Source organism: Pelodiscus sinensis, chromosome 25, assembly GCF_052426305.1.
Source record: "Pelodiscus sinensis isolate ZL-2025 chromosome 25, ASM5242630v1, whole genome shotgun sequence".
Taxonomy (NCBI): Eukaryota; Metazoa; Chordata; order Testudines; family Trionychidae; genus Pelodiscus; species Pelodiscus sinensis.
In genome coordinates, this window is record NC_143076.1 from 21110385 (window position 1) to 21134235 (window position 23851).

General features: G+C 48.3%; 1 protein-coding gene across 22 annotated transcripts in view; it reads left to right on the plus strand.

The window, feature by feature from the left end:
- Positions 1 to 23851, plus strand: part of PHLDB1 (pleckstrin homology like domain family B member 1) — a 170844-nt gene that overhangs the window by 8712 nt on the left and 138281 nt on the right. For 11 of the 22 annotated variants that reach the window (XM_089773225.1, XM_089773226.1, XM_089773228.1 and 8 more), the window contains 3 exons: positions 11873 to 11952; positions 14817 to 14940; positions 17322 to 17492. In XM_089773225.1, the coding sequence (XP_089629351.1) occupies positions 11902 to 11952; positions 14817 to 14940; positions 17322 to 17492 (346 nt within the window). In that variant the 5' untranslated portion in view covers positions 11873 to 11901. Of the gene's footprint in view, positions 1 to 4565; positions 5638 to 5766; positions 6780 to 8024; positions 8047 to 8100; positions 8465 to 11872; positions 11953 to 14816; positions 14941 to 17321; positions 17493 to 23851 lie in introns of those variants that run through there. The other 11 variants (XM_089773222.1, XM_089773234.1, XM_075909560.2 and 8 more) reach the window with 9 other exon arrangements.

A 23851-nucleotide genomic window follows, 5' to 3' on the forward strand; every position in this document is an offset into this window, starting at 1 on the left:
TGCTATTTAATAATTCCATTTCTTGTATTACAACTTTTCCTTATCTACTTTCTTCAGACCATCTATGTTTTTATAGCCCTCTATCATATCCCTTTTAGTCTTCTTTTTTCTAGCTGAAAAGTCCCAGTTTTATTAATCTCTCCTCATATGGCAGCTTTTCTATACCTCTGATAATTTTTGTCACACTTCTGAACTATTTCCACTCCCAAAATACCTTTTTTGAGACGAGGCGACCACATCTACACAGCAGAGCTGAAGTTGGAATAAGCCATGCAACTTCAGCTACGTCAGTTGCACAGCGGAAGTCGAAATAGCTTAATTCAGCTTTTGGTGCTGTCTACATAGCAGGAAGTCGAAGGAAGAACACTCTTCCTTCGACTTCCCTTTGGGGGATGTTAAATTTTGATTAGTTGATAAGGGCTCCTCCGCCTTTGAAGTGTAGCAACAGCCTTAGGGCTGTTGCTACACTTCAAAGGCAAAAGTGCTACAGGGAGCCCTGGGGCCAGTGGGACAGCCCCCCACTGGCCCTGTGCTCCCTGGGTTGTTTCAAAGTGTCAGTGCCACATGGAGCCTGGGGTCAGCTTAGGACTCCCCACTGAGGAGCCTGACACCGGAATCCCCATAGCGTTTCAAAGTGGCAGTGCTGCATGAAGCCCGGGGTCCACATGCGAGTCTCCAGCTGATCCCAGGCTCCATGCGGCGCTGCCACTTTGAAGCACCCTCTCTTACCTCCCCCTTTCTGATAGAGATAACAAAGGGGGGAGGGAATGAATAGTCGACTAGTGTGTTGACTGTCCGATAAACAGAGCTGATTGGGTTTTGCTGATTAATAACCTGTGAAGCTGTGCCGCCCTGCAGCTTAGAGGGAACACTGGTCCTGGGCTGTGTACACCCAGCAAGAAGACTTATCTGGCTGCTGGCTCTTGAACCTATACAGATCTGGCAAATATTTTGATTGTCCTCACTGGTCCCAGGTGAGGCCCAGGTAGAAACTGTGTGGCTGTGTCTACACTGGCAGCTTCTTGAGCAATAACAGTTGTTCTTGCGCAAAAACTTGCCTTCTGTCTACACTGCACGAGCATTCTTGCGCAAGTACATTTACAGTATAGCATTGTAAAACAGGGCTTCTTCCAGAAGAGTTATTCCTCTCTCCACGAGAAATAAGTCCTCTTGCGCAAGAGCTCTTGCACAAGAGGGCAGTATAGACAGGCAACATGAATTTCTTGCTCAAGAAACCCCTACGGTTAAAATGGCCATCAGAGCTTTCTTGCGCAAGAAAGCGTCCACACTGCCATGGATGCTCTTGCGCAAAAGCACATCTTTTGCACAAAAGCACATGCCAGTGTAGACGCACTCTCGTGGAAGATTTTTTGCACAAGAACTCTTCTGCAAAACAGTTCTTGCATAAGAAGCTGCCAGTGTAGACGTAGCCTGGGTGTTGGTTTGGCTCTTTTATCATTGGATGCTGACTCAGAATATTTGAGTGAGGTGTGCTCCATGTTTTAATTGGATTGAATCTCATTCCAAATTGGGTATGGTGTCTGTTTTGACCAAATATGTTCCCCCTCCTTCACTGTCCCTTCTGAGTTAGGGATGTAAAAGGTTAACTAGTTACCTGGCATGCATTCCTTTGCTAATCGGTGGGGATGGGGGGACTGTGTTGTGTGAAGAATATGGCAGACGTGGTCTGGTCTGGCCAGAGTAGCTGCCCTGCCCATGACATGGTGCAGCGGATTCAGTCTGGCTTCGCTGGAGCAGCCTGCATCTGCAACACAGTGCAGTGGACTCAGTCTGGCTGGAGCAACCCCGCTGCCGGTGGCACGTTGTGGCAGACTATGCCCCATCTGGCCAGAGCAGCTCCCTCACCTGTGGCATGGTGTGGCAGACTCTGCCTGGCCTGGTGAGAACAGCCTGCAGCATGGCGGGCCCAGGCAGGTTGGAGCAGCCCCTTGCCTTGGGATCATGGCTAATCAGTTAAAATTGCATTTAACCGGTTAACTTTATAACCAGGATTTTATATCCTTAATCTGAGTTTAGCCTAGTCACAGCGACTGGCTTTAGGATTTTTCAGACATTGCGACATTGGCTCCATATTAGTCCTTGCCTGTCAGGCCCTTGCTACAATTTAGTTACTGTGGGCTTCCTGGCTCAAGTCCCCTTCCCGCCCACGTTTGTCTTAAAGACAATGTGCCGCCTCCGACATTCTCAGGCTGGAAGCAGAACAGCCCATTGCTCACTGGGACTGGGTGGCAGCTTTGATTCCTTAAACACATTAGCAGATGTGTAATGAATGTGCAGCCAAGCTGAATGCAGGGTCTGGATACTGGGTGGTGTAGCCATTAACTCAGCTGTTCTGACTGCCTCCAAGTGACTCACTGAAGGGAATAGCAGGTGTGGGGAAGAAAGAAGTCAGGGATGTTTTATTCCATGGTATATGTATAACTTAGGATGCTGCAACTCCTTGTGAGTTACCCAGGTCCTCTCCTCCAATGTGTTCCCTTTGACACATCCACAGTCAGCCATTAGAGGATGATAGACATTGTCCAGGTTCCACATGGTGTGTGTAGATGTACGCATGGCCAAATACTATTCTTGGGCACACCCTCACCTCCATACTCCAGGTGTGTTTGCAGGCTGAGTCCAACCTGCGCTCCATAGCTGCATATACAATTAAATGGGAGCATCTTCCCCTTGTGTTTTGTTGGTTTTAAGTAAGATAATAGCAAGTCCTATCTATGGGGTGCTTTATGAATATAAACTAACCCAGGATCACAGTGTCATTGGAGGCAGGACAAGGTTATTATCCCAGTGGGGGAACTCAGTCACAGAGAAGGGAAATGACTTGCTGGATGTGAGTTGCTGGAGGTGTGGTATGCATTCTTCTCTCTTGCTTGGAGTGGAGTGCAGTTACCCAAAGCTACTGTCGCTACCTCATTTGGAGGCTCATGTGATGATACACAGGAAGAAGGAAAGGTGAGCACCTTAGAAGGCAGTATCTGAGTTGAATGAGCCAGAGAGGCCTCAAAGGGAAACAAACTTGATGAGACACCCAGGAGCCAGGCCTGGACAAAGAGTTTGCAGGGCCCAAGGCAGTTGGCTGTGTCACACAGCCGGGCGGCTCCCAGCCAGGGCAGTGAGTGAGTGGGTGGGCGCCAGGCAGCACAGGGATCAGAAGGTGCAGGGCCCAAGGCAACCTCCTTGCTTGCCTTGCCCAAGGCCAGGCCTTCCAGGAGCAATCCTCCTTCCCCTACCCTCCCAAAGCAAAACTAGGCTCCCACCCCTACCATTGCAGTTCAGAGTGTTGCCACTGATAGCCCCAGCCCAAGATAAAAAAGCAGAAGGGATTCAGCCACAGGGCCACTTGGCCCCTTTGGTTCTACCTGATGCTTCAGCCTGCCGTCCCTTCCATGCATTGTCTGGTTCACTGGCATTTGAGTGCAACCCCCAGCTTGGGTTGTAAAATATTTTTAACTAGAAGATTTACCCAGCGTTGCTTAGGTCCTTCGCTCAATTCATTTTTGTTTTTCTTCATTTAAATCATTGCCCTGGGGTGGGGCTGAGGACGAGGGGTTCATTATGCAGGCTGCCCCAAGGAGAAAGGACTTCCCCAGCCCTCTCTAACCTCAGCAGCTTGGGGCCAAGTGAGAAGCACCTCTCCATGGCCGCTGCAACTCCAGCAGGCACAGTTGGTGGAGGGTTGCGTGTCCCCTGTATGGAGCAGATCCAGGTTCTTCTGCCCCCTATGCTCCCTGGTCAGATTGAGAAATGGAGCAAACTGGGCACTTTCCCCTCGCTCCCTGATGAAGTGGAACAGCCGGCAATATTCCTGTATGAATTGGGGGAGCTCCAGCCCCCCTTTCCACTCTAAAGGGCTCCTAGGGGGTGGGAGACTCAGGGCTTGGAGCAGTATTGGAAGTGGGAGGATGTACCTCCATCCAGCTCCTTTCACCTACCTGGTGAATCTGTCTTTCTTCGGTATGGTTTTATGCATCCCTGTACAAATCGGGGTGGCAGGAGCTCCCAGCACAACCAAATCCTTACTTTGGTTTAAGTCATGATAAGAGTAAGCTACATACCAGAGTTGGTGTTCCTAGCTCTTACAATTTAGGAGGAAAAGCTTCAGAGGGGTGGCTGAGTTAGTCTGTAACAGGAACAACTTAAAAAACAACAAATAGACTAGTAGCACCTTAAATGTTTTGTTAGTCTTTAAGGTGCTGCTAGTCTATTTGTTGTTTTTTAAGTTTTTCCTGTTTAGGAGGCGTTCTTGAACATAAGAACAGCCGTACTGCGTCAGACCAAAGATCCATCTAGCCCAGTATCCTGTCTGCCGACAGTAGCCAGCACAAGGTGCCCCAGAGAAGGTGGACCGAAGACAATGATCAAGCAATTTGTCTCCTGCCAACTCTCTCCAGCCTCTGACAAATAGAGGCCAGGGACACCAATTCTATCCCCTGGCTAATAGCCTTTTATGGACCTAACCTCCATGAAATTATCTAGCTTCTCTTTAAACTCTGTTCTAGTCCTAGCCTTCACAGCCTCCTCTGGCAAGGAGTTCCACAGGTTGACTACACGCGGTATGAAGAAGAACTTTCTTTTATTAGTTTTAAACCTGCTACCCATTAATTTCATTTGGTGTCCTCTAGTTCTTCTATTATGGGAACTAAAAAATAACTTTTCTTTATCCGCCCTCTCCACACCACTCATGATTTTATAGACCTCTATCATATCCCCCCTTAGTCTCCTCTTTTCTAAACTGAAAAGAGTGGACGGACAGACAGATTTACTCAGACAGACAAACTCTCTCAAATATATAGTACATTTTTATGCCTGAGTAAGGGATTTGGCAGAGTGGATGTGAGAGGGATCCCAGGGCTGGAATAGAGGACAGAATTGAGAGCAGTGGCAGAGCTGGGTAGGATCCCAGTGCTGAAGCAGTAGGGGAACTATTGGTTGAAATGAGGGACTTAGGCAGAGCTGTAAGGTGTATGTGTGTGGGTGGGGGGGTCCAGTGCTGGACTAGCAAGAAGGTTATGTGATGGAATTAAGGAGAATTTGCAGCTGTGGGATGGAGGAGGCAGCTTAGGAGGGTGTGAGTCAGAATTGAATGGTACTGGCTGAGCAAGTCTGTTAATTTTTGTGGGTGGCCTCGTGCATCCATCCTCCTTCCTTTGAGGTGAAGACCTCCACCTCGCTTCTCTTCCCACACTCACCTCTTCCCTTCTTGGAAAGAACAGAGGGCTTTTTCTTAACTTTTAAAATAATTTTGTGTAGGGATTTATTTCTGTGGGAATTGAAGACAGGAGCCCTGTGGATGCCAAGGAAGGGAACAAGCAGGCAGAGTGTGAGGGGTGAGCATGGTCCATGCTGTATGGGAAAGCTCTGGGATTGCTTTTCTGGTGACTGTTGCTATTTTGTGGTAGCTGAGCCCGACCCTTTGGCATTTGCAGCTTGTGCCTCTTTTCGTGTCAGGAACAAGTGAAGTGTTTTGCAGGCTGCTGTGAGAGAAGAAAGGCGGCCTTGTTGCTGTCAGAGGTGGGGCACTCATCTGGGTTGGGCCTTCCTCCCTTGCTAGCGTTCCAAGAACAGAGTCTGCTTGTGAAGAGCAGAAGTCACCCTTTGTGCCGGGGCTTCTTGGAGGTGAGGTGAAGGGTTGGGATGGGGGGGCGTGGAAGAATCATGAAGTATTCCCTGCGGGGGGGGGGGGTCCCCAATTCCTTATTTCCTTGCACTGGGGTGCTCTCTTTGGAGAGCCTTGGAGATAGCCTGTCTCCCGCAAGGATTCCAGCTGGGACTCTGGGATAGGGGAGATAGCATCAAATCTTTGTGGAGAGCTCTGGGAATCAGTATCCCCCTTCTCTGGAAAGCAGTAAAATCTCTAATAAGGATCATAGCATCGCTGTGATTATGGGTCATGCGAAGCAGCCTGATAGGTAGTGTGAGAGCAAGAAAACTGGTCTTGTCTTCTAGTTAGAGAGGGATGGGAGAGGAATTAGGACTCCTGGATTCTATTCCTGATGTGTGGAGGGGAGAGGAATCTAGTGATTAAAGCCGAAGGGTTGTGTGTATGGAGAGTCTGAGAGTCGGGACTCATGAGTTCTAGTTCTGGTTCTGGGATAGAAGAGGTACCTAGTGGTTAGAGCTAAGGTGGCAGGCCTGGGAGACAGGACTCCTGGGTTCTATCCCCAGCTCTGTTATAGACTGCTGTGGTTACTTTCCCTCTCAGTGCTGGAGTTCCCCCTCCATTTGTAAAGGTGGTACCTGCCTCATGGGAGCTGGGTGAGTTTGGTGCTGCCATGTCCAGATGGGTGGAAGGTGCCAGACCATGGCCCAGTGTGACACTTGTCCCTGATCCAACACTGACTCTATGGAGTTGGCTGGAATTTTGTAGCCTGCTGTGGTTGGAAGGGGTTAATCTCCAAGCAGGATTCCATCCTGGCCTCCCTCTCTTCCTATTCAAGAGTCCAGCCCCCTGCCTGCCTTTCCTCTGGCCCAGCTGCAGCCAAGAACTTGCAGCTGGCTGCGGTTGCTTTTGGGGAGTAGGGATTAGGGCGGCTGTGGGCCCTGCTGACCTGGCTCTCCTTATTGTGATCTCCTGCCTTGGCATGTCTTGTCGCCTCCCCAGGGAGCTGTCAGTACATACTTGTTTTCTTGGACTTCTTGGACTTCTCCCGCAGCTCGAGTAGGTTGTGCCCCAAGGCTGTAGTGTGAGCAAAGAACAGGGACATGAATGCTGTGCCACTGATGCTTGGCCCAGTGCCAAGGTGAGGATTCAAGGGCAGGTAAGGTCCTCAAAACCATACTGTGGCTCGGGGTATGGCTTGTGTGTATTGGAACGGGAAGATCAAATAAATGCTAAGGCTAGTCCTTCCTAGTGCTCAGGGTTCTAATAGGGCCCTTCCCCTGCCAGCATGAGGGCTCAAAGTCTGATTTGAGGGGGGATAGAGCCAAGACTCAATGAGAGTTCCACTAAATATATGGGGTGGCTCTGGCCCAATAGGTGGCTGGGGCAGGCTCAGCTGCATAGTAGCGAATGATGGCTGAGCATGTCCTAGAGAGCTCCAAACTGCTCCCTTAATATGTTATGTGGATGCCCCGTTTCCCTCTGCCTGACCCTATTACTGTATCTCCTACTCTGCCTCCCCTGCCCCGACTCCAGTGCCACATCTTTCCTCTACCTCCTTTCTCTACTCCCAGTGCCACGTCCCACAGGAAAGGCCCTGGCTGCACAGCCCACACAGGAAATCTCATTTAGCTGATTGGAAACTTCTTTTGCAGCCATGGGAAAGTGGCAGCAAATGGAGAGAAGCCCTGGAAGTAATGAGTTAGTGCCCCCTCTCCAACTTGTTTGCACATACTGGCCCTCTTTGCAGCAAGGGCTAGTCCTGTACCTCAGTAGGTGTAGGCTTACATATGAGAAATAGGGAGTGAAAGAAACAGCACTGCATTACTGCCCAGACAGTGAGATGAGGTCCAGCTGTGGTGGCTTACAGAGGCAGGAGCTCAGCCCTTCTGACAGCCAGACCCACATAAATCTTTCTGACTCTAACCCCAGAGCTATCATTCAGCTTCATGTCCAATCTCATGCCCTTTTACAAATAATGTTTCCAAGCTCAGTTCCCTTGCTCCATACCCGGAGCCCAGCTTAGAGGGCAGCCTGGCATTTCTTGGTGTCATCAAGGGCTGTTATGAAAATTGTGCCAATATAGGCATTTGGGTTTGCATTATGTCTGGTCTTGCTCCCTGATGTAGTACTCTTTCTGCTGCCTCTTCTGGAGGGAACCAGGGCTTGTGAGCTTATGTTTGTTTTTGTTCTTTCCTAGCCCTGGAGTCACCACTGTCTTTTTTCCAGCCTTTCATTTTTTCCACAATGTGTAATAACTACCCACCAGTTCCCACTCTTCCCGGCTGGCCTATGTACTCTTGTAACACCAGCAGGCAGAACCAAATCTGGGACCTCCGGAGCTTAGTGCATGAACCTCTACAATGTGAACTAAAAGCCAGCTGGCTCTCAGCTAAGACTGTAGAGCAAACTCGTGCTCTCTCGCTGTAAGTGGTCTGCGTGCCAATAGATGGGACAGTAGGTGTATAGGTTACACTCTCACTCTGGATATGGCTTGTGCTAACCATGCTTGCTTTGACCTTGCTTCACTGGTCAAAGCCTGAGGATCTGGGGAGCTAGGATTGCTAGGGCAGCCTGTAGATAGCTCTGTCTCTAGGGCGAGTAGGAGAAGCCCAGACTTCACCCATCTGAGGGTATGTCTACACTACAGAGTTTTGTCAGAAAAACGTCCGTTTTTGAGGAACATCCACACTGCAATTGCATTCTTCCGCAAGAAAATCGAAAGATCGGAGGGGTTTTTCCAGCATTGGTAATCCTCATTCTACGAAGAAGCCTTTTGCGAAAAAGTTCTTTTGCAAAAAGGCATGTGTGGACGGGGAAGAGGGAGTTCTTTTAGAAGGAGAGGTAAGAGGAAAAAGCACAGGTGCCCTGTGTAGAGTTCAGTGTGTTTTCATGAAAGCATATTGGGACTCTTGGAAATGTCAGTGGCTACATTCATGAACCTTGTTCTCTGTTGGGAGTAACAGGAGAAGGCTAAGTCCATACTATCACTTGCAATGTAAGCCTGTAGATGGAGAACTGTTGTCATACAATGTGTCCCGCTTTTACTGATTCATATATGATGTAGTTCTTCCTTAATATCAGCCAAATAGTGTATTACAAGAGCAGAGGCCTGGTTGGGGAAGAAGGGTCAGAGCTGCCTCCTCCCCCCCCACAACAGTGACCAGCAACTCTAATTCCTACTGGACAGTCCATCTACAGTTCTATTAGTGTCTGGCATCCCTGTCTGAGTCCCTGCATTGTGGGGATTCAATAGTCTGGTGCATCTTTCCATTTCTGAACAACCCAGTACAATGCTCTTCCATCTGATTGATTTATCTGCAACTCCTGGTGGAAGAAGTGATGGCTCCGTCATTTGCAGAATTTCCATCAGATTGGCCAAAGAGCTAGTGTTAAAGGAGAGCACTGTGGCTCTTGCTGGGAAGCAGGAAGCCGAAAGGCCCAGCAGATCTCAGCCTTCTCCAGAATCTTTAACCTTATTTTGAAACTACCTATGCCTTTGTACGTACATGTACTTACAAAGTGATTCTTGCTAAAAGTGCAGACTTCTATCCCCTAACCTGCACTAAGACACCCCAAAATTGTGGACAGACCTTATAATTATGTTTTAATCCCACGAGCCATGGGGTCTGGAGTGGGGGAGCTCACAGGACCCAATGATCCACAGGCCAAATGGGGTGAAGTCTCTGACTCACAAACTGTCCATTCTTAGATCTGCTCTGGAAGCTCTTATAGACCAGGCCTGCAAGAAAAGGGTTACTGCTGCCATTCTGCTATAGGGTGATCTAAAGATGGAAATGTGGGATGCATGGAGTAGGGGGCAAATTTAGAAATTATAGCCTGGCTCAGGCTGTTAAACTGGCCAAAGTGGTCTGAGTTCCAGAGTCCAGGAAGTCATTGACTTGTGAGGTCAGTTTCCTTTCCAAGCTGCTTTACTTAATTCTTTCCACAAGAACTGAGACCCTGCCCAGGATGGTAATGCAGGAGGAACTGAAATCGGGATTCTGGGTGTGTGTACCTGTGTATATATGTGAGACATGCTGAGGGCCTCAGGAGCTCTGTGTGTACATATGAATGCGTGTGTGTTGCTGGTTCCCTAGCTAGCACTTTAGAGACATTGGCTGATGCACATCCCCGATGACTAGTGTGGTGGGCTGCTGCGTTAGCATGGATGTATTGTCATTTGTACTGTGCGTACATCTGTCCCTCCTTCCCTACATCCCCGATGTTGGGTTTTTTCCTTGATGATTGTTTTCTCTATGTATCTTTAGTGATACAAATTTTTAAAAATGAGTCTCTGCAAAACTGTTGTTCAGTTAAAACCCCTTTTTTTGTTCTCTGTTCTGTAGTTATGCCTTTTGTTTACAAGTGCATGTTAGTGAATATATGTGTGAGAGAGAATATCGCTACATATTTGTTAGTCTCTAAGGTGCTGCAAGACTATTCATTATTTTTAATTTTTTTTTCTGGATGGATGATCATGGAAACACAATTTTGGGACAATTATTGAGTATCTGGAACCAGGAATTTAGCAGAAAAGTATTTTCTTGTCATTAAATATAACCCTTAAAGCTGAGATTTGAAACACCTGGCTGCTCATGCCATTCATGGTATGAGTTTGGGCTCTTATCTGAGGTATTCTGTCCCCATTCTAACCCAGAGATACTGCTTGCTGCTTCCCTACTGTTCCTTGAAGTTTCAGTGGCAGAGAAGATTCTTTTTCTTGTACTGTCAGCACGAGTAGTGTTAAGGAGCTGCTGCACTGGAGAATTGGCAGGCCCATTCCAATACGCCTCTCCTGACAGCCTTGTGGAAGGTTTATGATGCTAACATAGTTCATATTTATGAAGAGCTGGGAGATCCTGGGATGAATGGTGAAACAGGGCCATGTATCCCATGCTCTGCACACATGTTCTGTAACATTCTATACATGGGGTTTTAAGTTGCTATGTTTTGTGGTTATCTGTGCCGCTCACTGTCGTTTTACATTAGCTGAGACCCTTTACCAGGGTATGTGTGAAGAATTACCCTGTTCAGTTGGGGTTCAACCCAGATGCCCTTGTGTGTTCTTTTCCCCATTGACTTGACCAGGAGCAGACAGAAAGGGAACAAAGCTCAGGGACTCTTGTCATGAAAAGCTTAGCTGATACAACGTTATGAAGCCAGAAATGATATCCCCTAGTGTCCATCTTTCAGTGCTGCAGCCATCAACCTCTCCCAATCCAGTGTCTCTGTAGTACTGGGATTCATATACCCTATGGCTACGTCTACACTGGCATGATTTTCCGAAAATGATTTTAACGGAAAAGTTTTCCGTTAAAAGCATTTTCGGAAAAGCACGTCTAGATTGGCAGGATGCTTTTCCGCAAACGCACTTTTTGCAGAAAAGCGTCCATGGCCAATCTAGACATGGTTTTCCGCAAAAAAGCCCCAATCACCATTTTCGCGATTGGGGCTTTTTTGCGGAAAACAGTACTGTACTGTTTACACTGGCCCTCTTGCGCAAATGATTTGCACAAGAGGGCTTTTGCCCGAACGGGAGCAGCACAGTATTTCCGCAAGAACACTGATGATCTTACATGAGATCGTCAGTGTTCTTGCGGAAATTCAAATGGCCAGTGTAGACAGCTGGCAAGTTTTTCCGCAAAACCAGATGATTTTGCAGAAAAACTTGCCAGTCTAGACACAGCCTATCTATTTCTAGAAGAAACAAATAATGCTAATGCAGAAGCTGGGTAAATACTTGGAAGCTGTTTGTGTCTATGGGTAGGTGGGAGCAGCAGGATGTGGAATGTGTACTGCTGATGACATGTTGCGTTTCTCTGGCAGTCTTCATCCAAGTACTGGCTAGGAGCTCTGACAGCTTATGACTAGGTGGGTATGATTCCCTCAGATGGGGAGACTGAATCCCAGGGCAGTGAATTGACACACCAAAGGTTGAGCTTGGAATAAAACACAGACATCCTGATTGCCCATCCCCTGCTATAATCACTAAACCATTCTCTCCTTTCATTGTTTGGGCCTAGATAATGGGACCACTTGATCACTCACCTATGCTTGTTAGGCCATTTTGAACTTTGTCAACCTGTGACCTCGTGTTTCAATAGTCCAATTCTGCATACCCTATTAGGGAGGAAGAGCTTTGTCTCGGCATCATATTCCTACACAGCGCTAGTTTGATTCTTTCATTGAATAGCCCTGGGGGGCTCTCTCAAGTTCTAACATCCACTCTGTTTCTGTTTTTTTCCTAAGAGAGTACCGGGCACATTAACGAAGCAGTCATGGAAGCGTCAAACAGGAACATTTCCAGCCCAACCCACAAAGTCATTCAGGTGAGCGTGTGCCAGGGTCAGCATCTCCCGCTAGTGCCTCAGCACTGCTACCTACCTTGTGATGGGGATGGCAGACTGAGATAGCTTTGGAGGCTTATGCCCTGTCCTTCCATCACACCAGAGACTGAGCAGTGCGGTCACAAATGAGCAAAGGTCCTAGACAGGCATTCAGAGCCAATGTTGGGAGGAGTGGCTATACAGGCTGCTTAGGTCCTCATAGTGATGGGGCCAGCAGGAAACTAGGACATCCCCAAAACCAAAGAGGGGTATGCCCCAAGTACTGGGAGATGGACTTGGCAATCTTCTAAGAGTGTAGTCCCCTTCGCAGGCCTGGGCCAGGCTTTGTACATTGTCCTGTTTCGGTTATGAGCCAAACCCCAATTCGAGGTGGGGGTTGGGCTCACTGGTTACATGTTAGACAGTTCAGCATCCATGTCCTTGCACTTTGACCAAATTGCCCCTAAAGGCTTCTGGGGGATCTTGTGGAGAGGGGACATGGGAAGAGCTTTTCTGTCAGGAATAGCGGTCCCGTCACTGTAACAAGCTGTTGATGGTTTATATAGTCAATGAGGCATGATCCCCCTCCCTAAATCTGGAAAATGGCATGGGGTCAACTGATGTCTGTGCCACATCTCCCACCTTCCACTCCCCATTAGAGCTCAACTCTGAAGGAATCTTGATATTCTGAATAGCCTCAAGACAAAGGCATGGATGATTGGTGCTGCCCCCTCCTGAGTGCCATTGGGCCTTTTCTTCCAATCCTATTATCAGATTGGCTGTAAATCCAGTTGGGTTAAATGGCTAGTACCTTGGATCCTATTAAAAATAACCTGATCCCATTAAATCCCCCCTGCTGTTGCTATTTCTTTTCATCCTTCTAGCTTCCTCTTCCCCAAGTCTGCAGCACAGAGCAAAGATCACAGCCATCCTGGCTTGTGGTCTGGAGACATGGGAAAGTCCAAAACTCTAGATCTCCACATTTGGGGAGTCCATTCCTTAGCTTACTAACCCGCTGTCTGGAGCCCATACAGGGAACTCTCTGTGCTCTGAAAAAAGGGTTGAGGGAGACACTCTCAGAGTGAGGAGCCAGCGGCCCAGCAGTCTGTGATTGCAGGTTTGTTTGTGTGGGTTCTTGCATCCATATCTGCAGGCATATCCATATGCATTTCATTTACATGTGTTCCTGAGTGTGTGCATGCAAGCAGGTGATTGCAAGCTACATGAAGCCTGGCTGGATTCTGGTTTACCTGTGGTAAAGTCAGGGGCCCAGGGCAATGGGGAGAGCCCAACCGTGCTGGCTTCAGCCACCCATCCTGTGAGACCCACTTCTACTCTGCTCTGTCATATAGAATAGAAAGATAAGGAGCTCATAAATATTTATAATCCACCTTTGCTGTGCAAAGTGCAAACAGAGAGGAACCTATCTGAATTACTGATTGAAGAGGGGCTGCTGGGTAGGAGCCAACCCACAACAGAGACCTGTCTGTCTCCCTGTCCATCCCTCTACCAGCATGTTTGAGGAGATAAAGCAGCTCTGCTGCAGCAAAGGAGCCTACAGAGCCTCTCCTATTTAGAGGCTTCAGCAATTGGAAATTATGAGAGATGAATGCCTTCTTGGCGTGGCTAGGCTTGGCCCAGAGCCTGGAAGTGTTCAGTGGGGTTATGGTTGACATTTTACATATCCCCACTGCCACTTCCTAGTTCTCCAAGCAAGGGAAGGTTTCTCCAGTGAGTACTCTGGAGCAGTGATTCAGCATGGTGGGGTCTTGGTTGGAAATGTTCCTTCCAGGTCTGGCTTCTCATGCACGCAAGACCTATTCATCAAGCCACCAATGTATGAGCAAGTCCTTAGAACATAACCCACCCCTGCCTGTCAGAAGCACTGCTGATCGTGCTCCTCATTTCAGGGTTTTGTTTGTAAGCCCTTGCCTATTCCCCAGACATGCATCAGCTTTGTCCCTGTGGATCTGGACTCCTACCACCCCTATTTCCTGTCTTCCTTTTTCCACATATGTGGTGCTTCCAGTGCAAGAATCATCTCCTCTGCAGCAGTGGTGCCATATCAGTTTCCCTGTATATATGTTCTGGTGCCAGACTGACAGCTCTGGAGCCCTCTGCTTACCTCAGAAATGGTCAGTGGTGAGGTCAGCATCCACAGCCAGGCCTGCACTGGAGGGGTGCATCTAGACTGGCAAGATTTTGCACAAAAGCAGTTGCTTGCACAAAAACTTGCCAGCTGTCTACACTGGCTGCTTGAATTTGCGCAAGAGCACTGACTTTGTAATGTACAAAATCAGTGCTTCTTGCGCAAATACTTTCACCCTCCCGCTCAAGGATAAGCCCTCTTGCGCAAGAGGGCCAGTGTAGACAGGCACCTTAATTTTTTGCGCAAGAAAGCCCGATGGCTAAAATGGCCATCGGAGCTTTCTTGCACAAAAGCGTGTCTAGATTGGCATGGATGCTTTTGTGCAAAAGCACTTTTTGCGCAAAAGCATCCTTGCCAGTTTAGACGCTCTTTTGTGGAAATACTTTTAACGGAAAAACTTTTCAGTTAAAAGTATTTCCACAAAATCATGCCAGTCTAGATGCAGCCGAGGAGTGGGAAGAGAGGGTAGTGCTCCTGGCCTACTTAGCCCTTGACCTTTCTACTGATGCTGCCAGTAAGGTACCAGCTGGAGTGGCTTTTGTGCTGTGGATGCTGGTCCATCAGAAATTAACCGTGACTCTCCAACCTTACAGCATTTCCTGAAGAGTGGAAAACCTCTCTGCTCCCCAATTAGGCAGGGCTCTGTCCAGCATCCTATCCCCTTAGTCCAGTGATGAGCATATTCTAACGAGGGGTTCTGCTTTATCCTTCCCTACAGAACACTCCTCTGGACCTGATAGACATGGGCAAAGGGCTGAAGGTCCAGACAGACAAGCCGCACCTGGTGAGCCTGGGAAGTGGCCGGCTTAGCACTGCTATCACCCTCTTGCCCCTAGAGGAGGGTAAGTTCCCCTTGCCTGTGCTGTGACAATGGGCCAAGGCTGATAGGGATTAGGAGTTTAGCTGGAGGTGGGGGAATATTTGTCACTTTTTCTTGCTCTCCTGTCCCACTTTTTGTCTTGCGCTGGGTAGGGACCAACCATCACATCATGGGCCAGCCAAACTGGAGAGTTGTATTTGTAAAGGGTACAACAGGAAGCATAGAGGTTTCATTCCCAGCTGTGTTACAGATTTGCTGTGAGACCTTGGGCAAGTCTCCTAAGTCTCAGTTTTCAGACTGACTGTTAATTTTGGATGCACTATTTTAAGAACCTTGGACCTGAGTCTAAGAAGTGGTTACTAATTTGGGAGGTTCAACTGGAAATTCTAGGGTCTGACTTTCAGTGCCCTTGAAAGTCATCTCTAGGGTCTCCAGTTGGGCCCCCAAATAAGTTACCACTTCTGAGAATCTTAGCCTGTCCTTCTCCATCCCCATTGCTAAATGGAGCTAATAGTCCTTCCCTGCCCCAGTATCTGATATGGATCTCCTGCCTGCCTCATTTGTCTGGTATAGATAGTGAAAGATTACATTGTGCATTGGTAGCCCAGATGAGAGAGACACAGCAAAAGACAGAGCAATTGATGGCCTGGCACTCAAGATGCCACTGCACTGCACTTGGCTTCCACCATAGTTGATGCATAGGCTGAAGGCAGTGTTTCATCTATGGGATTCCCTTTGCTGTTGCTCATCATTGTTTGTGTTGGGCTGACTCCTGCTGCCAGCCATGTCCTTGCCCCCTCCTCCTGCTTTCAGGTGCATAGGCTTTGTTGTGATCCACTTGTGTGATGATCCACTTGTGTGATTGTAACCCTTGAGCAAGTCCCACTAAAGTAGCCACATCAGGATGCTGAATGTGGGGTCTGGAACTCCACTGAAAATGATGGTGGTCATTGGGATACAGTCTGGATCTAGCTGGGATACCCAGAGATAGGCACTAAATCCTTCTTACCGCCACATCCTCTTACCTTGCAAGGACTTGGGTCAATGTCTACATTGATATTCCTGGTTTACGTGAGCTCAGCAACCCAGAGCCAGATGGAATTAGATTCTAGTGAGAGGTGCTGGAAGTTCCTGAAAAGTTTCAAACTCAAATAACATCCCACCACCTTTTCCTGGCAGCCCTTGTGAATGGTCCTGTTATAGAGATCAGCACATGATTATTAGCAGGGCTCGACAAATAATGCAATCTACTCACCCGGAAAAGCCGGGTTTGGGTGATCTACGCATGCGCAGATTGCCGGACAGCGCGGCTGGCGAGCAGGGCTCGCCGTGGTTTGGCAAGCCCTGATTATTAGAGCTCAGCTGTGTCTCCCAATCTCTGTGCCATTTGCCCTCTGCCAGAGAAATTGTTGATGCCTGTGACCCAATATAATTTGGCTAGTGTTGGCTCCCTGGTAGGGCTGAGGATGAGAGCTTTGGAGTGTAGGAGGGGACTCTGGCTTTTGGGAGGGAGTGGTCAGGGCTGGGGCAGCAGAGGCTTACCTTGAGTGGATCCTGGTCAATGGTGATGCATCCCAGAAGCAACCAGCTGCATGTTCCCAGCCAAAGGGAATGTGGTGCAAGTGCTTACAGCAGGGGCAGAGTATGGAGCCCTGTGTGCTCTCCTGCTTCCCCCCACTTCACACACCTAGACACCAAGCCTGCTGTCGGCCACTTCTAGGGCGCAGTGCAGTCTGCAGTGCTGGACAGGGAGGTAGCTTGCCTTAGCACCCCCATCACCATCCAGCAATGAGACCCAGTACCTGACATTCCACAACCCACTACTGGGACATGACCCATAATTTGAAAACCACTGGCTTGGAGAAATGAGCACAGGACTTCTGGATCCTATGTCATTCCCTATATGAGGGGCTGATACCCCCATTTCCTGAGGTGGTGTGGGGGGCGGTTGGTTGTTTGTGCGTATGTTTAGGGAGCAATGGGCACAGGAGCTGTGAGAGGCAGTTTCAGTCTCTCTTTAGTGAATCCATCAATATCTAGAACTTGATGGCTTGATGGTAAAACTTGCGTTTGCTCTGCTGCAGCACGACAACCCTGGCTGCACTCCCATTATTCCACTGAGTTGAAATACCGGTTATGTCCTCTCCTCCTCCCAGTTCAGGAACTCCTCTAGGCAAAGAAAACTGAGACTGCTTCCTGCCTAGCTCTCACTTTTCTATCATGTGGTGCCCACTCAGTGTGGGGTGCACACCAAGTGGGGTTTTGTCACCAATAACATATGGGGAGTGGGCCCCTCTTAGCCTTTGTAAATGGGAGTGCTTGTTCTGCTGTGGCCTCCCTTCCCAAACAAAGCATCTTCTTGTTATGACTCAAAGAGCATTAAGCAGATGTTTCTACTTGCAGGGAAGACCATGATTGGCTCCGCAGCTAAGGACATTGTTCTGCAAGGGGCAGGGTTGGAATCTGAGCACTGCTACATCGAGAATGTGTGTGGAACTCTCACCTTGCACCCCTGCGGGAATGCCTGCACCATTGATGGCCTGCAGGTTAAGCAGCCCACACGACTGACCCAAGGTAAGGTGCCTGCCCTTGGGCATCAAAGCTGGCTGTGGTGGAGGTGATGCCTGAGAAGGTACTTCTGACTATTCAACTAGCTCCAGACCTGGACTGTTCAGTCCACAAAGACTGGTGATATTTGGTTCAGCTTCTGGCTTTCCTAGCTTTATATCATGGATCCTGACTTCCTCTGATTTTGGAGGTGTTTCTAATCTGCAGCTAGGGTACATCTTTGCCTGGGAGTTGGGTGAATCATAGTTATTCTGACAGGTGAGGATAACTGGGCTTGAAAGAGAGCATACTGCAACTTAGCCCAGCCTCACTGAATTTTATGGAAGCATTATTGAGCTGGGATCAGCTTCAGGGTGAACTTGGCTTGTGTTTTCAGCAACTCTCTGCTTTCAGTGGAAATAAAATCTCTGGGTGTAGGTGCAGGCCCAGCAACAGTGATGATGCTAATTAGGTGAAGCCTAGTTTCAAGAACTATCTTGTTGAAGTGCTGGGTTAGTGGGCTGTCCCACCAGGAACAGAAGCTGTTATGATTAGTATGCAGGTGGCATTTGGCTCTGAATGCTCAGCTTCATTTGAGTGCTGGATGCACAGAGATTCCTTTTCCCTATTCTCCCTCCTGAAGGAGTCCCCAACATTTGTTGTAGGTTAGCTGACTCTGTTATATTTTAGCTGTTGAGTTCTCTAACTCAGCTGGAGGGATATGTGTGCATCTCTCTGGGTATGTGTACACTGAAAATAAAAATCCATGGCTGGCTATGCCAGGTGACTGGTGCTCACGGGCTTGGCCCGTGAAGCTATATCTTTGCTGTGTAGACATCTGGGCTTAAACTGAAGCCTGGGGTCTAGGATCCTATGAGGTATGAGGGTCCCAGAGCTCAGCTTCCAGCCTGAACCTAGAAATCTACACAGTAATGAAAAAGCCCTGCAGCCCAAGTTTTGCAAGCCTGAGGCAGATGCTATGGGCCAGCGGTGGGTTTTTCTTTGCTGTGTATACATACTTTCTGTCACCTTGATGAGGAACCGTTCTCGTTAACGCCTCACTGTCTCTTCCCCTGAGTATATGTGCCCTTTCCCTGGGGATGATGCTTTATGCCAGTGGTTAATGCAAATTTTCCGGGCTTGCTGCATTTCTGAAGAAGTTTCTGGTCACTCTTGCCTTGCCAGCATGGGTGTGTCCAGCTCCAGAGCAAAAAAGGTTGGCCATTATGGAAATTCATGTCTCTAACCCTGCCTCCCCATATTCTCAGCCTTATGGGGCTCGAGTGAGGGAAAAGAGTAGAAGAAGAGCATAAGCAGCTCTGCTGAGGGGGGAATTTCTTTAGCAATAATAGTCCTTTCTAGAACCTCAGTGCGACTCACTGGTCAAACTTGTGTTCCGTGCCTTCTGTTGGCAGCTACCCTAGAGGGTTACAGCCTATTACTGCTACCAGCTAATGGGATTATTTCTTCAGCGGTGCCCAACCTTTTCCAGATGGGGACCTATTTTGACAATTCAGGAAGACTTGGTTACCCAAGGCAATTCAAAAACAGAGGGAGGAGGAAGGCCAGAGCCATCTGGGGAGACACTTGGCGACCCTTTTGAAATGTAATGGCGACCCGTATTTGGATCCTGACCCATAGGTTGGGAAACCCTGTAAAATTAGCCTATGCGGTTAGGGTGCAGAAAATCCTCAGTTCAAACCCTGCTACAGGTTTATGCAGAGGCCTGTTCTCGTTTGACAGGTCAATCTTTCTGACATCTAAATAAGGCCTGTAAAGAGAGGAGAGTGCCAGACTCTCTTGGGAGGAAGACACATTCAGGTCGAAGATGAGGGGTGCATGGACATAGGAGTGACCCATCCTTCATCCCCAGTTTGTTGACTAAGAATAGGTATAGAATCATAAAATCATAGAACACCAGAACTGGAAGGGACCTCGAGAGATCATCGAGTCCAGTCCCCTGCCCTCACGGCAGGACCAGGCACTGTCTAGACCATCCCTGATAGATGTCTATCCAATTTGCTCTTCAATATCTTCAGAAATGGAGATTCCACAACCTCCCTATGCAGTTTATTCTAGTGTTTAATCACCCTGACAGGACATTTTTCCTAATGTAATTTTCTGGTCTGGAAAGAAAGTCTCAGCCTGCAGCTTTCTGTAAAGGCAATGGTACCTGAAGATGCATGCATCATGCCTTTTTCCAGACCATGCCTCAGTTATGTCTGTGAAATGCCCATGGTAATCCACAAGTGCCTGTAGCATCCTGGAGAAGTAACCCTTCCGATTGATGTACTCTGAGGCAAGGTGGGGTGGTGCTATAATGGGAGTGTGTGCCATCGATTACCCTGCCACAGTGCTGCAAGTTCTTCTTCGAGGAGTGTCCCCATGGGTGCTCCACCGTAGGTGCGTCAGCACCTCTGCACCTGCAATCGGAGACTTGTGACAGAGGTGTCCGTGGCCAGCCATGCGCACAAAGAGCCGGTGTGTGTTCTAAAGAGGCTACTGTGCATGCACAGCTGCCCTCCTCCCCCAGTTCCTTCTCAACCGCAGTCAGCAGTCTCCCTTTACCTCATTCATTACTTACCTATCTATAGGTAGTTTACCTCGGAAAACCTTCCTACTTTATTCTTGTTAAATCTCCTCTTAGTCGTTACCAACAAATTAAAAAAAAAATGAGACCCTTGCTGAACAAGCACCTAAAGGGACATACCAGTCCCGTGCTTATTGCTGGCTCTCTAGGATATGCTGGGTTCGCCTGGGTTTAAAAGGCGTGTGGGCTGCAGGCTATTCATTTCAATTTTAGACAGGCATGAACAGTGCGTGTGTTGTCTTGGCACTGCCTACATTTGTCAGAAGCTGGCAACCCCATCCAGGAGATCGAGAGAACTACAATTGAAAATGCTCCAGATGGAGAAAAAGGCTCGGTTGGCTTCTGACCTTGAGCAATCTATCAGTCCCAGACAGAAATCACCTGGGATGGGGTTGGAGAGAGCGGCCCCCTCCGGGTTGAGCCCAAAGGACTGGGAAAATAGTAACCCTTAGAAAAGGTCGTATTCTTTCTCAGGGACTGATTCTTCCCCGGGGAAGCGTGCTCCTCACAACAATACTGCACCCCCACTAAAAAAAAGGGTCGGACAAGCAGCAAGCCAGCGGGCCCAGAAAGGAAAAAAGCCATGACCCCAAGCACACACAGTGTGCCTCAGAGAAGACACCGTCAGAGGCAAAACACAAAGCCTCCTCAGTGGCACCGAATCAAATGCCTGCAGCACCATCCACAGTTCAAAAGAGACAACGCTAGCAGGCAGTACCGGGCACCAGCACTTTATCTGAGCTAGCACCGCCAACACCGCAAAATCACTCGGAGCCGGCCTCACCTATAAAGCAGCCGATGTTCCATTTAATGACGCGGCATACTCCACATGCTCCCCTCCCTTTGCTACTACCTGTTCCCCTGCTGATACTGTATTTTACAGTGGCAGCGTAGCTCTCAGTACACTTGGTACCAGGGACATCTCTTCTTGGCAGCAACAGTACCCCACACACCTCAAAGTGCCCTTTCTCAGCTATGCCAGCCAGTTCAGCTGCCTGTATACTTAGTGATGACAAAGATGATGTGTCAAAACCACCACACTTACTGCGACACTCCTCTCATAAGTCTCAACAACACAATCAACAATGGCAGCTCCCTCAGTGGCTTCCACCACCTGTCATGCCTAACTGGGACCCGTGGGCAGCTTATAGAAAACAACAGCTTACACAGCCACAGCAGACACCCCCAGCCCCAAGGTCCCATGCACCAACAATGCAGTCCATAGAGCAGTACATCTTAGACTCAGAAGAACAGGATGTGAATTTTACCAGGGAAGATCAGAGATCACCCTCTTCCCTACCCACCTATAATTCATCCACAACCCCTGACGATACGATCATGCCCCCACCATCAACCGGGGGGATGATTTTAAGTCATTCCAAGAGCTTTTCAAAAGAGTGGTAGACAACTTAGAGAGCTCTCTCTCTCAGATATTCCGCAGATGCAACACTAGCTTACAAACATTCTGCGCACATCTCTCCATGCAAAATTGGCCATCCCCATGAACAAGGTACTCATGGACCCTGCCAAGAATATATGGGACACGCCAGCCACAATCTCCCCAACATCCAAATGAGCAGACAGAAAATACTATGTCGTTCCCAAGGGAGCAGAATTCCTGTTTTCCCAAATAATTTCACCAAAGATACAGACATACATAATTTAACCAACAACAACGACAGTACGACAACAGATGCCGACCAAGGCAAAACAGACATAGACAGGCTTCAGATCAGTCCTCCACTCAACAACTATCAACATCCAGACAACAATTTTGAACTTCTGGTCGAGGGTCCCCAAAATTTCCAAGACAGCAGTCCAAACCGTCCACAGTATTTGGCAAAAGACTAGCTGACTTCTATCCAGCCTGGTTGGCCATTACCACTGACACATGGGTACTGGAAATTGTGAAAACTGGATACTGCATCCCATTCCTAGTTGTCCCACCACCCTTGCCCATCCCTTTTCAGGGACTCTTCTCACGAGAAATTGCTTGTACAAGAGGCATAACATCTCCTAAGGCTGGGCGCCATAGAAGAGGTAGTAAAGCAAGACAAAGGTTTTTACTCCCATTATTTCCTCACCACCAAGAAGTTGGGCAGCTGGAGACCTATTTTGGACTTCCTCCAGCTCAACCGTTTTGTCAAATACCAATGTTTCAAGATGGTCACTGGCCACCATTATACCTGCCCTGGAAAAAGGAGCATGATTGTCTACCCTCGACCTCCAGGATGCTTATTTCCACATACCAATACACCTAGCACACAGGAGGTTCCTCCGTTTTACAATAAAAGACAGACACTTCTAGTTCAGAGTGCTAGAGTTTGGAAGCTTGACAGCTCCAAGAATATTCTCAAAGGTACTGGCAGTAGTAGCCACACATTTGCACAAAAGCCGACGACTGTCTAGTAAAGAGCCCTACATAGCAAGACACACAACATTCTGTCTCAGAAGTCAGATCCCTCTTCGACACACTCAGGCTCCAGGTTAACATGGCAAAGTGCACTTTGACCCCGACTCAAGCCCTGGAATTCATAGGGGCACATCTAGACTGCACAACTTACCACACCACAGATGGGTCATGATCAAGGACCTGATAGCAACAGCACAGACCAGCCCAATCATAATAGCACAACTATGCCTACAAATACTGGGGCACATGGCAGGTGCCACGTTTGTAATACCCCATGCTCGATTATCTATGAGACCATTACAAACTCGACTACGCACAACCTACCAGACACGAATTCACCCATTGATCAAACATCTCACCATGGTAAACAAGATAAAATCCTCCCTCAAATGGTGGACACTACATGACAATGTATGCATAGGAGTCCCTTTCCAACACAATCCACCATCATTAACAATTACAACAGATGCCTTGCTTCTAGGTTAGGGAGCACATCTGCTTCTAGGTTAGGGAGCAAGGTTGTACAGGGTTAATGGACCCACGACAAAACCAAATACCACATAAACTTACTAGAACTCAGAGTGGTAAGAAATGCTTGCATGCACTTTCTTCCCCTGATTCAGAACAGAACAGTGAAAATCCCAACAGACAACATCACCACAATGTACTACATCATCAGGCAGGGAGGATCATGCTCACACCAGTTATTGTGGGAGGCTATTCGCCTCTGGGAATGGTGTATCCCACAGAACATACAACTGGTCACAACTTACTTCCCAGGGAAGGACAACACAATAGTGGACAACCTAAGCAGACAGTTCCCACAGAACCACGAATGGGAGATAAACCAATCAGTGCTCACCCACCTCTTCAAAAAGGGGGGTGGAATTCGCAGTGGTAGACCCCTTCACTACACACAGAAATGCTTGTTGCCCATAATACTGCTCCAGAGTGGGCATAGTCCCTGCTCCCTGGGGGATGCCTTCAGTATAAAATGGAAGGACACCTGGCATGTTTATTTCCACCATTTCCCCTCATACAATGGGTGATCCTCAAGAACAGACAGGACAGAGCCAGAGTAATACCAATAGCACCCAACTGGTCCAGACAAACGTGGTACCCGTTCCTGTTACAGATGACCTACCAGCCACCACATTGATTCCCACCAGTTGCATCTCTGCTCACACAGCAAAACGACCAAATTCCCCATCCAGCCGTCCACAAGTTACATCTCCAGGCATGGATGCTAATTAGCTAAGCAGCATGGAAAGAACCTTCCCGGAAGCAGTGCAGCTCATCCTCACGAATTCCACAAGACCTTGCCTCCATCTCCACTCTTCATGCCCCCTACAAGGACACTTGATCTTCACGCACCCTTCTGTC